Genomic DNA, 12,960 nt, shown 5'->3' on the forward strand with positions numbered 1-12,960 from the left:
TGCTCCAAGTGCTTTGTGTGTGGTAGTAGGTTTAGTAGACTCGTGGATGTTTGTGAGAATATGTTCTATGAATGTTTCTTAATATTCCTGTTTGGATTATCATTTATACGTAAACTGGTGGAGAAGTGTTCCCCAATTCAGGACATTGGGCAGTCATAGCAACTGAATTTTCAAAACGAGAAGATGGAAGGTTGATAGAAAGGACAACCATTAACAGTGGTAGTTGGTGAAATAGTGGGGCATAAATACGTGCTACTAATTTCACTATTTCACAGTGGATGAGCTATGCAAGTGAGTCACATTTTCTCCAGATGAAACCGGGGTGTTTGGTGGAAGTTTGTCAATATAGTCAAGGTTCGAAGTTTTTTTTTCAATTCATGATGCTTAATTACCAGTGTCCAATCAGATTCAGTACATCATTTGAATTGCAACCATTATGCCTGGGCCAAAGTGGTGCACCACATGAAACCCTATGTATTAGGACTCATTGATAGGAGATATTACATGTTGGAGGGGACAGACACACTAGCATTCGTTTTACTGTTGGCTGCAAAATAAAAAAATCCACAATTGTTCACACAAGTTCTCAGACATAACATTGAGTCAAAACAAGTTAGGGCACTGATTCTTAAAATCACGTGAAATTCAAGTACCAGGTGGCCAGTGCTTAAACCATTAACAAACTCTACGCACAGAGCCTCATTTTTAGTAAGCTGACCGAGTCCCTGCAAAAAATCCCAACCCTAGGGTCAGTGAATTATGGCTCAACGTTATTAATGCTTCCCTTGAGTAGAGCATACATTTAGACTCTACAAACAATAATGTAATGATCTAATTAAAACGTGGGAGTGGGCAAGCAGATACTAATTACTGCAGGGCGTCATCAGCCTAAAGTTCTTGGCCAAAATATTAGAGAGATGTGTGGCAGAACAAGAGAAAAAAACATATCTCGGAGAATGACCTAATGGTTTTAGGTCAGGCCACTGTTCATAAACTACTCTTCGGTAGTCGATGATTTTGGACAGAGGTGAGTCTTGTCTCTTCATTCTTCTACACTACTCCGCAGCAATAGAAATAATTGAATACAGCATACTCTTAGATACTCTGCAAAAATTGCATAGGATAGAGGACTCTGTGCTGAAACAGCTCTCCTCTTATTGTTGTACCCAACAAATGGAACATCATATGGGCAACCACTGTGTTCCTTCCTTCGCCATGAGACACTTGGTTTCACAGGGATCTGCCCCCCTCCTGCGTTTTAATCTTTTCATGTAGAGCCGCAGTGAACTTTTAAATGATTTTGGAAATGAATACCATCAGTACCCTGACAACACAAAATCAATCAGTGATTTGAGGAGAAATATAGTTCAGCCCTAGGGTGCGGTCCAAAACCTTTACCCCACTGGCATAGCTGATTTGAAATAAAAATGCTCAGTACGGCTCCATGTGCAGGAAAACACTGACCAGCAGCTTGGGTACCAGATTGTCACTAACTCCAAAAAAGCATAACATTTGTGCTCACTCAGTGGTCTGAGGGTTGCAAAATAACACTTCACCTAGGCACTGAGCGCAGTCTTTCAGTATGTCCTCAGCCGTTCCACTGCATAGGGGACCCTTTGCATCAATACACTTTTGACTATGGAGTCCAGTGTTACTTTATTTAAAGTCACATGGAAAGTGTTTAGGGGGATATCATGAATATTCTGTAGTTCTGTGCATAACGTTGGTACCTCACCATATTCAGGCTCAATTAAAAAAAAGATCTCCTCAAAGGAAAAATAACAAAGGTAAATGAAGTGCCCCTGTCTATTATTTGGAGCTAAACTAATCCAGAGGCTAAGGCTAGGAAAGAAGAGAAGAAATATGTAAAAGCTTTGTGTGGCATGGATGGAGGGTAGATGGATTTGATTTATTTGTGTTTATTTATGCTTTTCCTTTCTCCTTTTTGATTTTTTTCAGTGCGGTATGTCAGCATACAGGGATAATGGCAGCAGTAGCTCTTTCTCCAGGTTGGATGTAGACTTCAACCCACACATGCAGGAACCCAGCGTGACAAGGCGTCGTTTGTCTCAGGCAAGACAACGGGCAACTCTTGCAGGCCTTATCGGGCAGCTGCGTGACACTGTCTACCCTGAGATGGATCCTTATAGCCTGGTGACAAAGGTATGTGAAAACATGCTAAATCATGTTCATAAAATATTTATAACCCAACATTGCTTCAGACCTAAAGTGGCCAAATCTGTTAGCAAGGTTTGGGCCTCTACATTTTCTATAAGTTCACTATGGATATTAAAATCTCCAAGAAGCAAAAAATTAGTCCCAGCACCAATATGCGGTGCCAAGGTCTCCATTAAGATCGTGGAAGCGGTTGTACAGGGGCCAGGAGGGCTGTAGACCAAAGCCCCTTTCCAACTGGACTCACTAGAGTTGCTTATTCTAAAAACCAATATTTCAATATCGGTGGTACAGCTTTGGTCTAAGATGGTAATCATAAAAGTATCCTTATATACAATGGCCACCCCCCCACCGGTCTACAGAGGTCGATCTAGCCTGATTATTTTATACCCCAATGGTATCCCAAGCGTAATAGCTGGGACCAGATGCGGTTTTAGCCATGTCTCAGTGCAAATACAGAGGTCTAGTTTGGCGGAATTAATCAGGTCCCAGACCTCTGTATGATGTTTGGACAGTGACCTTACATTGCAGAGGATGCTGTTACATTTAGGGAGGGGAATTACAGCATTACCCAGCAGTCGCTTATCCAGACACTCTTTACTGAAGAGTGACTGATATTTACAATTATTGCAACGTTATTGCAAATTATTTTGTAACGTCTTCAGGATTTCTGTAAATCATATATTTGTGAAGCGTATAATGACCTCACTCCATGGGTCCCAGAGGGGTGTGGTGGCTTGTAGTCACACATTCATCAAAGCCATGCGCCCACAATCACACAGGCGCATGGCTTTGTTGAATATGGTCCCGGTCATCCTCAGCGCCGCCTGGTCCTTGCAGCTGCAGAGTCAACGTCATCGTCATCTTTCCTGAAGCAGCCGACATCGGTTGGAATTCGTCGTCCAGGGCTCCTGGTCACTCCCAAGTGACATAGACTCTGTCCCCTCTACTTTCAGGTACTCCTCTTCAAGAATCCAGGTTTGGATTCCCACTGACACTTTCACCTCTTCCAGCAGCGGCACTTTCTTGAAGTCCTCCATTGGGTTCGACTGCGGCTTCCGATACCACTTCACCCCAATGCACCCGGCATCCCTGATGTAGGTAACGTGGGCACTAGTATAGCCATGACTGGGGTGGCTCTCCAACCGTCTAACTCCCAAGGGGTTTCTTCAGGGTCCATTGGTAGGGTACCTAATCTTTAAAAATCGAACCGTGACTTGCACATAGAGTTGTACGGAGCACACAGTTGTCTACTCACACTGCACGCGCTCTTCGTGGGGTCCCTATCTACTTACTGTGGGTCTCCAGCGATTCTATGTCCTCTTGACATCGTCCTGACTCGAGTCGTGGGTCTTATACCACTATCTTAATGTATGGGTTTTTACCCCTTTGGAGTCCACTGTGTACAATCGCTGTGATAGAGTCCCATGGGATCCTTGTCACGTCATATGCTGACGATACCCAACTTGTCGTCTCCATTGACAAAAACTGCATGGATACAGAGCTGCGATTTCGGAATTGTCTCACCGAGGTATTCCAGTGGCTGAATAAAAACCACTCGAGATGCAACAGCGGGTAAACCGAAATCATACCATTGGGTAAAAATTTATCCTTCTGCCCGAAAGATTGGTGGCTCAAAGACTCAGAGGCCCCGCCTAGTGCGGTGTCTTCTGCGCGCAACCTGGGCGTGCAATTTGATGCATCCCTTTCCTTTGACGATCACGTCGGAATTACGGCTGGTTGCTGCTTTGGACTAATTAAATCTCTAAAGAAATTCTTTGACTTCCTCCCCATCACCGCTAGGAAATCGGTCGTGGTAGCACTAATACTCTCCCGACTCGATTACTGCAATGGATTAATGTCAGGAGTGAAAAAGTCCACCCTTAAGAAGTTGCAAAGTATACAGCACGCGGCTGCAAGATTAGTGTTGAAACTCCCCAGAAAATCTTCGGCCTCAGCAGCATTGAACTCCCTCCACTGGTTGCCACTTCATAACAGAATTCTTTTTAAACTTTTACTTACAGTGTTCAAATCCCTGAAAAATACAGGTCCTCATTACCTTGTCAATCGCTTCACTCATTACAACCCCGTACGATGTCTGAGATCCTCAGGGGCCAACCTCACGAAGATCCCGAGGTTCAAGTACAAAACCAGGGGAGGAAAAACCTTCACAGTCCTGGCAGCAAGGGCTTGGAACAACTTGCCCGTAAATCTCAGACTGATCGAGACTGAGAGTCTCTTCAGGAAACAACTGAAGACATGGGCATATCAGCAATCAGATACCTATGTATTGGCAGCTATTTAGATCTTTCACCACCTATCTCCCACACGCATGCTCAGCGCCAAGATGCTCCTTCCGGAGCGAAAGTTTGCGCTTTACAAATACCCACAAATATCAAATATCAAATACAATGAGCTATTTACTGCATTTCTAACAGAGGTATTGATTTCATTGTGTTTAACTCTGTGTTGGCGATACTTGAACATTCTAGTGAGTATTATATAATAAATACATATTTTTATAAATAGTTGGTGTGGTTCTTTCTCACTTAATCTCTACATTAAGATTGCATTCTGGTAAAACAAGCTGATTTGCACTCCTTCTGGACTAAGCTTGAAGGTTGCTCTCCATAGCTACACTTATAGAGCTTTCTAAGGTTGTCTAAGACCTCTTAAATCACCATAAGAGTTGTCTGGACGAGTGCAAGGTGTCCATTTACATAAGTGTACATCGTATACCATGCCAGCCTCTCACATTGGTGTGCAGCAGTTGGGATTCAATCTTGTATCGATTCACCAGATACATCTTTGTGTTGATTAATTGAAAAACTATCACTACTGCTACAAGAATGCAGAACAATGTCATACATTCACCCCAGTACAGAGATTTGGGCCTAAATCCATCGTTTTTTTGCTCATCATGCCATTCCAGTTTGAACCCAGCCATATGCAAATCAGTCTTGACCCTGCGCCCCATGGGAACATTCCAGCACAAACTGCCAAGCCAGGTCCCCCCTGGACTAGAAACAAGCATCCTAGGACCGGTATCGAGCTTTCATGATGATGGATTAAACCCAGATCAGTTGACTGAGGGTGAGTGTTTGATTTGCTCAAACGCTCTGCCATCATCCCCTTTGGTATCGCTTTATCAATACTGCTAGGCACATATAATATAAGCTTAGAATAACTAAGTTCTACTGAACTTGGGGTTGGGTTAGTCAAGGGTCTAGCACACCCTTTCTCCAACCTAAGAGTGTTTAGTGCCCACTAGGTTAGGTAGTTGCAACATATCTCAAACATTTCAAAAAGAGGGTCCAAGGGAAAGTTTAAAGACCGCCTACAATCATGCTCCCCATTCAAACTGTAAATGTACAAAAATGATTGTGGGTCTAATAAGAGCTAATGGGTGGTGCCTGACTAACAAAGAAGGACATGAAAGAAATAATTCAATCATACAGCAAAGGATATCTCCACATTTGTAAAGATACCCATCAGTTTTCGATCGGTTCCGCCCTGTTCATCATTTGGGACTCCTTACACCAAGGAGATTGTTCCTGCCACAACTAGATGTCCAAAGTAGTGGTAGCCCTAGTATGTAATAAGGTGTATGGCTGATAACCGTGAAAACTGACTTGAAAGCAGTGCAAGAAGATAATGTGATAATAGTGAAGGGATATAAAATTGGAGAAAATAGGAGAGATAAAACTTTATTAGGTATCCCCTATATTTCCAATGCTAAAAAAGTGCTAGAAAATAGCACTCCACCTCGCTCCACCTGGGATACGTACTTGACATACCCGGTGTTTGCTCTAAAACATTATTATATGTTTGAGCATTAATAATTGATATTTAATGTGGTGATTGTGCCTGTCTATGTGTGTTATGTGTTTTTCCGTTTGCATTTCAGCAAGGAGGATCCATACCTGTCAAGGGACACCTGGTTCACTTGCAGGAACATAATGTAAAACTATTTCATTCTTTTAACTATTAATTTGATACACCCCCTTATTTTCTTCTTACACTGGGGTACATAAGCAGTAGCTAGACTCGGTCCTGAGGAATGCAGTGGGGCACCTGGGAGGGTCCATATTCTGCAGAAACATGTCGACCATACTACATTAACAATAGTAGATATTTGTGTCTCTACTATTTTCTAGCACTTTTTTAGCATTGGAAACATAGGGGATACCTAATAAAGTTTTATCTCTCCTATTTTCTCCAATTTTATATCCCTTCATTATTATCACATTATCTTTTTTTACTGCTTTCAAGTCAGTTTTCACGGTTATCAGCCATACACCTTATTACATACTAGGGCTACCACTACTTTGAACATCTAGTTGTGGCAGGAACAATCTCCTTGGTGTAAGGAGTCCCAAATGATGAACCATGCGGAACCGATCGAAAACTGGTGGGTATCTTTACAAATGTGGAGATATCCTTTGCTGTATGATTGAATTCTTTCTTTCATGTCCTTCTTTGTTAGTCAGGCACCACCCATTAGCTCTTATTAGACCCACAATCATTTTTTGTACATAGGTAGTTGCAACACCACACCACACTTAGTATGTCTCCCAAAGGAGATGCCAGTGGATCTCTGACTGCTAGATACAGTGAACCTTTGTTCCAAGAACTGAAAGCACTGTCTGCATGTAGAAAGGTGAAGAAAGGGAAGGGAGCCACTACTCAACGCTTCTTAGAGGTGTTACGGTTGGATGATCTCAGGAAAGCCTCAGGGTCATATGAACAGGATAGAGTGGGTGGGAGAGGTCATGAGGATAGGCCAGAGGGGGACCCCTTTTGACCTTAAATCTAACCCTGACCAGGTGGAACCTGCACAACTCAGATCTCCCAGAGGAAGCTGCAGGTGGCCTTGAAGAGTGTTAGATCTGGGGGTCTCTAGTTGGCAATGGTATTCACCTTTGTCCAAATAGGGACCCTTACTTCTAAGTCAGGAAAAGGGGATTACACTCCTAAATAACCCCTACTCACCCCCTTGGTAGCTTGGCACAAGCAGACAGGCTTATCTCCGAGCCAGTGTGTTAAGCATTTGTGAATACACAGTAATACAGTGAAAACACTACAGATGGACACAACACAGGTTTAATAAAAATAAGTATTCTTTATATAGACTCAACACAAGACCACAAACGACTAAAATCCACAATACTGTATTTAAGATTGACTTAAAGATGATAAAAGTTGCTTAGTTCAAGTTGATGATAAATGCGAAACCGTTCTCAACAAAGTACCTGGATGCATAACGCAAAGTGAACAAAAGGCTTGCAAAAGGGGAGATGCGTCGGTTCCGTGATCCGGGGGAAATGATGCGTCGTTCCTCAATGCTTGCGCGGAGTAGGGGGTGCGTCGTGATCCTTACTGGTGCGTAGATTCTCGGCTTGCGGTCCGGTTGCGATGCGCAAGATGGCGCCTCGAAGCAATGCGATGATCCTGGTGTGATGCGTGAAGATGGTGCCCTTGATGCGATGACTCTGCGATGATGATGCGTAGGCGCCCTGGCAGCCTTGCGACAACTCTGTACTTTGGAGCCGCGACAGGCCCTGCGACACGCTTCTCTGGTGATGCGATGGCGACTCTCTCAATGGCGTCACCCTTCTCTGGTGATGCGACAGCAGGCAGCTTTGACGAAGACACTCTCCCAGGGAGATGTGGCAAAGGAACGCTTCCCCAGCGATGCAACGATCTCAGCTGCGCCGGCGACACGCTTCCTTTCGATGCGTCGCGCTTCTAGCTCCCAGCGACACGCAAATGTCTGTATATAGAATTCCAAGCAAGGAAATTTGCAAGGGGAGCTGGTAGTGAAGTCTTTTATCCCTGAGACTTTAGCAGGAGGCAAGCACAAGTTCAAGCCTTTGGAGAATATTCTGTAGATGATGAAAGTCCTTAAAAAGTTCCTTCTCCTTTCCCTTGGCAATAAAGAAACCACTGCAGGCCAACCCAGCAAACAGCTCACTGGCAGAGGGGCAGTCCAACTCCTGCAGCTTCCTTGGGTCTTCTCCTTGGCAAAAGGTTCCTTGTTTCCAGAAGTGATCTAAAGTTCTTGGGACTGGGTCCCAATATTTATATCCCAAAATCCTTTGTTCTCCAAAGGATAAGGATAATTAGGATAATTACGCACTTATATAGAGCACCACTACCCGGAGGCATCTCGGCGCTTGTACAAATACCGCGAGGAACCCTTCCTGGCCTTTCCCTGTGAGGAGCCCACTCCTGGGTTACCCCCAGGGTGAAGTCAGGCATCCTGAGCGTTGTTGGGGCCGTTGTAGAGATTAAGCAAGCTATTGCCCAGAGGTGCAGAGTGGGGCTCATGATTAGAATAGGCACCGAGGCGAGAATTATCAGGTCAGAGGAAATTGAGCCCGAGACCCGCCGAGGCGGGAATTGAACCCTGGTCCCGGCCAGACTACTGCATCAGGGTCTGCCGCTGTAACCATTGAGCCACACTTCTCTACTCTGAGGCCTCTGCCTAGTCCAAACCAGTTCCTGACTCCTTCCTTCCTTTCACAGTGCAGGGCAGAGACATCAGCCGCCCTACAGAAGGTGGAGTCAGCACAGAGGAGGGAAGGCACAGCTCTGGAGCACTTTGTTGACAGGATTCCTTCTCTCCTTTTACAGTGTAGGGCAGAGACATCAGACACACCACAGGAGGTGAGGGCCAGCATTGTAGAGGGAAGGCCCAGCCCTATTCAGGTCCCAGGTGCAACGCCTCCCTCCCATCTAGGTGCAGATCTCTCTATTCACCATTGGACTGACCCAGCCTGTCCTAACTGACTCAGAGAACATGGTAGACATTCGAATTTAGTATGCCTGAACGAAGGCACTCTGCAGCTCTGGGAATGACAACAAGGCACCATCTCTATATAAGTCTCCTATCACGTGGACTCCACACTCTTCTCAGCCCGCTAGTGCCGACCAGTCCCCACCGTGAGGGATGGCGGTACACATGCCCAAAGGGATCTCCGGCGCGTACGGGCTGAGGGTTCCCACTAGTTTCTGACTACGTAGCCTGCATTGCCGGAGAGTACGCTCTTCTAGAGTAAGTTGATCCAGCCTGAGTTTCTGCTGGAGCACTATAAAGGAGAGGACATGGCGCGGGATAACTGTGCCCTGTGGCCCGTCGGGGCTGGCTTTTGATTCATTATGAGGCTTGTTAGGCCCGTCTTGGTACCGCCATGTCTCCATTTGTTAATGACCATGAGGACTGGACCTTGTACTTGGTTTGTTACATGGTGAGTGACCACTATTTTGATAATGGACACTGATGGGAACAATGGCGGCTGCAGCGCTGTGTGCTCTAAATTGTATACTTTTTCCTTTAATGAGCGCGGAGACCGCTTTAGGGACACTGGCTCACTTTATTTATTTATATTTAACAATCATGTTGAGCGCGGCGCCCACCTCTGGGACATCACGCTCTGTTTACATTTTTTTTGTGTGTAACTTTCATAATGAGTGCGGTGCCCGCTTCAGGGACACCGTGCTCCGTTTGCTTTTTGTTTTAATTTTTTACTTTAAAACGGAGCGTGGCGCCCGCTTCAAGGACACCGTGCTCAGTGTTAAAGTAAAAAAAAAGAAAAAAAGAAACTGGGTGTGGTGTCCTGAAGCGGCGCCGTGCTCAGTTTTGAATTTGACCATTTGCAATGCTATAGCTCTAGCATTTACACGAGTTTAAGCTATTGGCAGTGGAAATGCGAGACCTATTGCATTGCAAATGCTTGTTTATTGTTGTTCCTGCCTTCATAATAGTGTTAATGGAAGCTGGTTGATAAAAAGTGAAGAGAGAGCCGCCTAATACTCGCCTCCGGGCCGGACCTAGAATTAAAATTGCTTTAGCCACTTGTTACTAAGCTAATCTGATTTTTCCACAGCTCCCAATATCTTTTCAGGAAATTCCATAAACTTTACGGATCTTCTATTTATTAGTATAGTAGATCTATTAGAGCAGCAACCGAGGGCTTGAAATTCATAGTGTTCAGCTAGGTGTAAATAAGTCTTTTACATTCCTCAGCAAGGGCAGCAGAGGCACACAATATGTGTAATATTGTTTCACTTTTATAGTTGCAGACCTTGCATGTAGTTCTTAGACTCCTTCTCTTTCCCAGTGGCCGTCTTCTGTTTTTGAATCTAGTTCACAAAGTCACTGCATTGCTAGATAGTTGTTCCTGATGAGAGGCGCATGGAAATAACACAGCAGCTGTGAAGGAAGGTAAATCAGGCTAGCTAAGCGAGGTGTAGAGAAGCCTCTGTATATCCAGCTCATTTTGTGCTAACAGCAGGAATGTGATGTTTTCCTTTGGTTGACTATGAATGTTAATGGCCTTGTTTTGTGAAGGGGCAGGTTCTGCGCAGAGCTAAGAATTATATTCAGGAGCTTGAGCACACCCTGGACACTCTTTTAAAGATGAAAGGTGAGTGAATATTTTCTAAGGATTCTTTTGATTCCAATTGTATATTTATTTTTTATCTGACAAACTCTGCTAGCACTAGAAGTAATCGGTCAGTTGTACACGTTACTTACAAAAAATTATGCTCATTCTGAACTAATAACAATGGGCCCGATTCACACAGAATGAATTTAAGACTCAATCCTAAACTTACTACTATTTTGGTATTCACAGAATGCACTTACTACTTTTGGTATTCACAGAAGTTAGGATTTTGTCTTAAGTCTGTCTAAAGTCTGTTTTAAGATTGTCTAAAGACAAACTTAAGACAAAATCCTAACTTCTGTGAATGCCAAAAGTAGTAAGTGCATTCTGTGAATACCAAAATAGGAGTAAGTTTAGGATTGAGTCTTAAGTTCATTCTGTGAATCGGGCCCCTTGAACTGATTTGTGTTAAAATAATACATTTTGGCTCGTCCAAACTACTAAATAGACTGAACTACTTGGCTTTTTTTGCTGAGCACACAATTACAAGCCATGGTTAATCGCCCTACAAAAAGGTATGAAGTTCAAAATCAATTGAATTGTCAGAAGCTGCAAAAAGTAGGCTGTTTTCAGTTACAAGGATGATCCTTTCTCAGGATGCACTTATCCTCACCCACCAAGGTGACATGCTCCATCCTCCAGCTGAGAGCTGTGGGTGCAATACCCAACGGGCTCTTTGCAGAGCACTTTTTGGATTTCTTTATCATGCGTTCACGGATCGACTCAATGGACGTACTTCTGGAAGAGAGTCGTTTTTCAAAGGTAATGAGCTGTAAAAGTTTGGGCCAAGTGAACTGAAAATATCTATGTATGACCAATGTTCTTATTATTTATTAGCTGGTGGTGGAATCCATAACCGGATAAAAAAAAAAAAAAAACACTCGTAGGACATAATTATCCAAAGAGTGTCAGGGACGTTTTTGACATGTTTTTTGCTTAAACTGTCTTTGTAGGGTTTGCAACATATATCAGGACCAAGAACTTGCCCTAATTTAAACAATGCTGGGTCTGGAGTAGTTCAGTAAATTTAAGCACAGGACCCTAACACACGTCAGTGCGCACGCTAAAAGGCTGTGAATAAAGTCCGCATTGGAACTTACCTATTCCTTGATAGTTTCACTGGACCTAAAATGACAGACAATAAAAAAAAGTACATCATGAAACGTGATAGTGAGCCTAGCAAACCTGTTGCATGCTCAGTGCCCATGCATGCTGTACAACAACATGCTTCACATAGACCTGCTCCCAGTGTATGAAATAGCGGCTTGTACGACCCAATAGAGGGTCGGCCCGATGACTTGTGGGGACCAGTATGGCCCACAGTGAAAACTACTGGAAATAGTAGAGCGAGATATCAGCATCATGCTACCTATCAGTAGACACCTTATTTGTGCATAGTCACAGAGTACCTGCTTCCACAGGTGGTACACTGTCTGGAAGCTCAAGAGTCAAGTCCAAAACACCTTGAATCTTAGCGAGAGTGGTTTTGCACAGTTATCAACTTAGCAAAGTCGAATCTGTAGAGGACGTGTTTGACAGCATGTGATGTGTATACATGGTTACGTGATACTGTCATAAGCTGGGGTATGTGCACTGGTATGGATGCGTCGTCTTGTATTGGATGGTCCAGTGGTTTTCTGATGGCATGAGTCCTTTTTTTACAGTTAAAAACTGTTTTTTTGTTCTTCTTAGTATCAATACTTAAAAAAAAAAAGTGTTATGCTCAGGATCTATTAAAGTCCCACTGTTGCTTAGATAAACCGCATATGTACTTGCATTTGTACATCACATTATAATCCCACCTTCAGTATCAATGCAGATGCGCCATCTTTGAGTGGGTACATGTAAGGCATTAGAACAGAATTAGGGGTGAACAATTGCAGGTATTAAAATGATTTGCAGCAGACAACAACCATGTTCTGACATAGAGATCCTACCATTGTTTTAAAAAAGGGGAGGGGAGGTGCGTGGTCACTTGAAGACAGTGTTATAAAAATAAAAAAGAAACAATTGACGTGTAAAGGCATTCTACCAACATTGGTCCTATAGGGAGCTATTTCTTCCTCCTAAGTAATGGCCTTGGAATCGCACTGTTTAGTCCACTATTGTGTGTTTTTAACTTGAATACCCAATATTGTTCTTGTTCGAACAGCCTAGATTTTATTTTGGGTCCATTATTGAGTGCCTCTGATTTTACCCAGTTGGTCTCATCTGTGGTTTAGCGTTTCTTGCGATAACAGTCGATGAGTTTCGTTGTTGAAATGCCCTGTAATAGAAGGAAGGCCCAACTTGTGGTGCTTGATTCATCTGGTCTGCCTTCTCAGGCGTGTTCTTG

General features: G+C 43.7%; 1 protein-coding gene across 1 annotated transcript in view; it reads left to right on the forward strand.

Annotated features, from left to right (window-relative positions):
* Window positions 1-1,965: 1,965 nt before the first annotated feature.
* Window positions 1,966-12,960, forward strand: part of STRA8 (stimulated by retinoic acid 8) — a 135,502-nt gene continuing 124,507 nt past the window's right edge. Inside the window, exons 1-2 of the mRNA XM_086953610.1 lie at window positions 1,966-2,163; window positions 10,529-10,604. Coding sequence (XP_086809736.1) covers window positions 1,966-2,163; window positions 10,529-10,604 — 274 coding nt within the window. The remainder of the gene's footprint in view (window positions 2,164-10,528; window positions 10,605-12,960) is intronic.

The sequence above is a fragment of the Lissotriton vulgaris genome, chromosome 1_2, assembly GCF_964263255.1.
Source record: "Lissotriton vulgaris chromosome 1_2, aLisVul1.2, whole genome shotgun sequence".
Taxonomy (NCBI): domain Eukaryota; kingdom Metazoa; phylum Chordata; class Amphibia; order Caudata; family Salamandridae; genus Lissotriton; species Lissotriton vulgaris.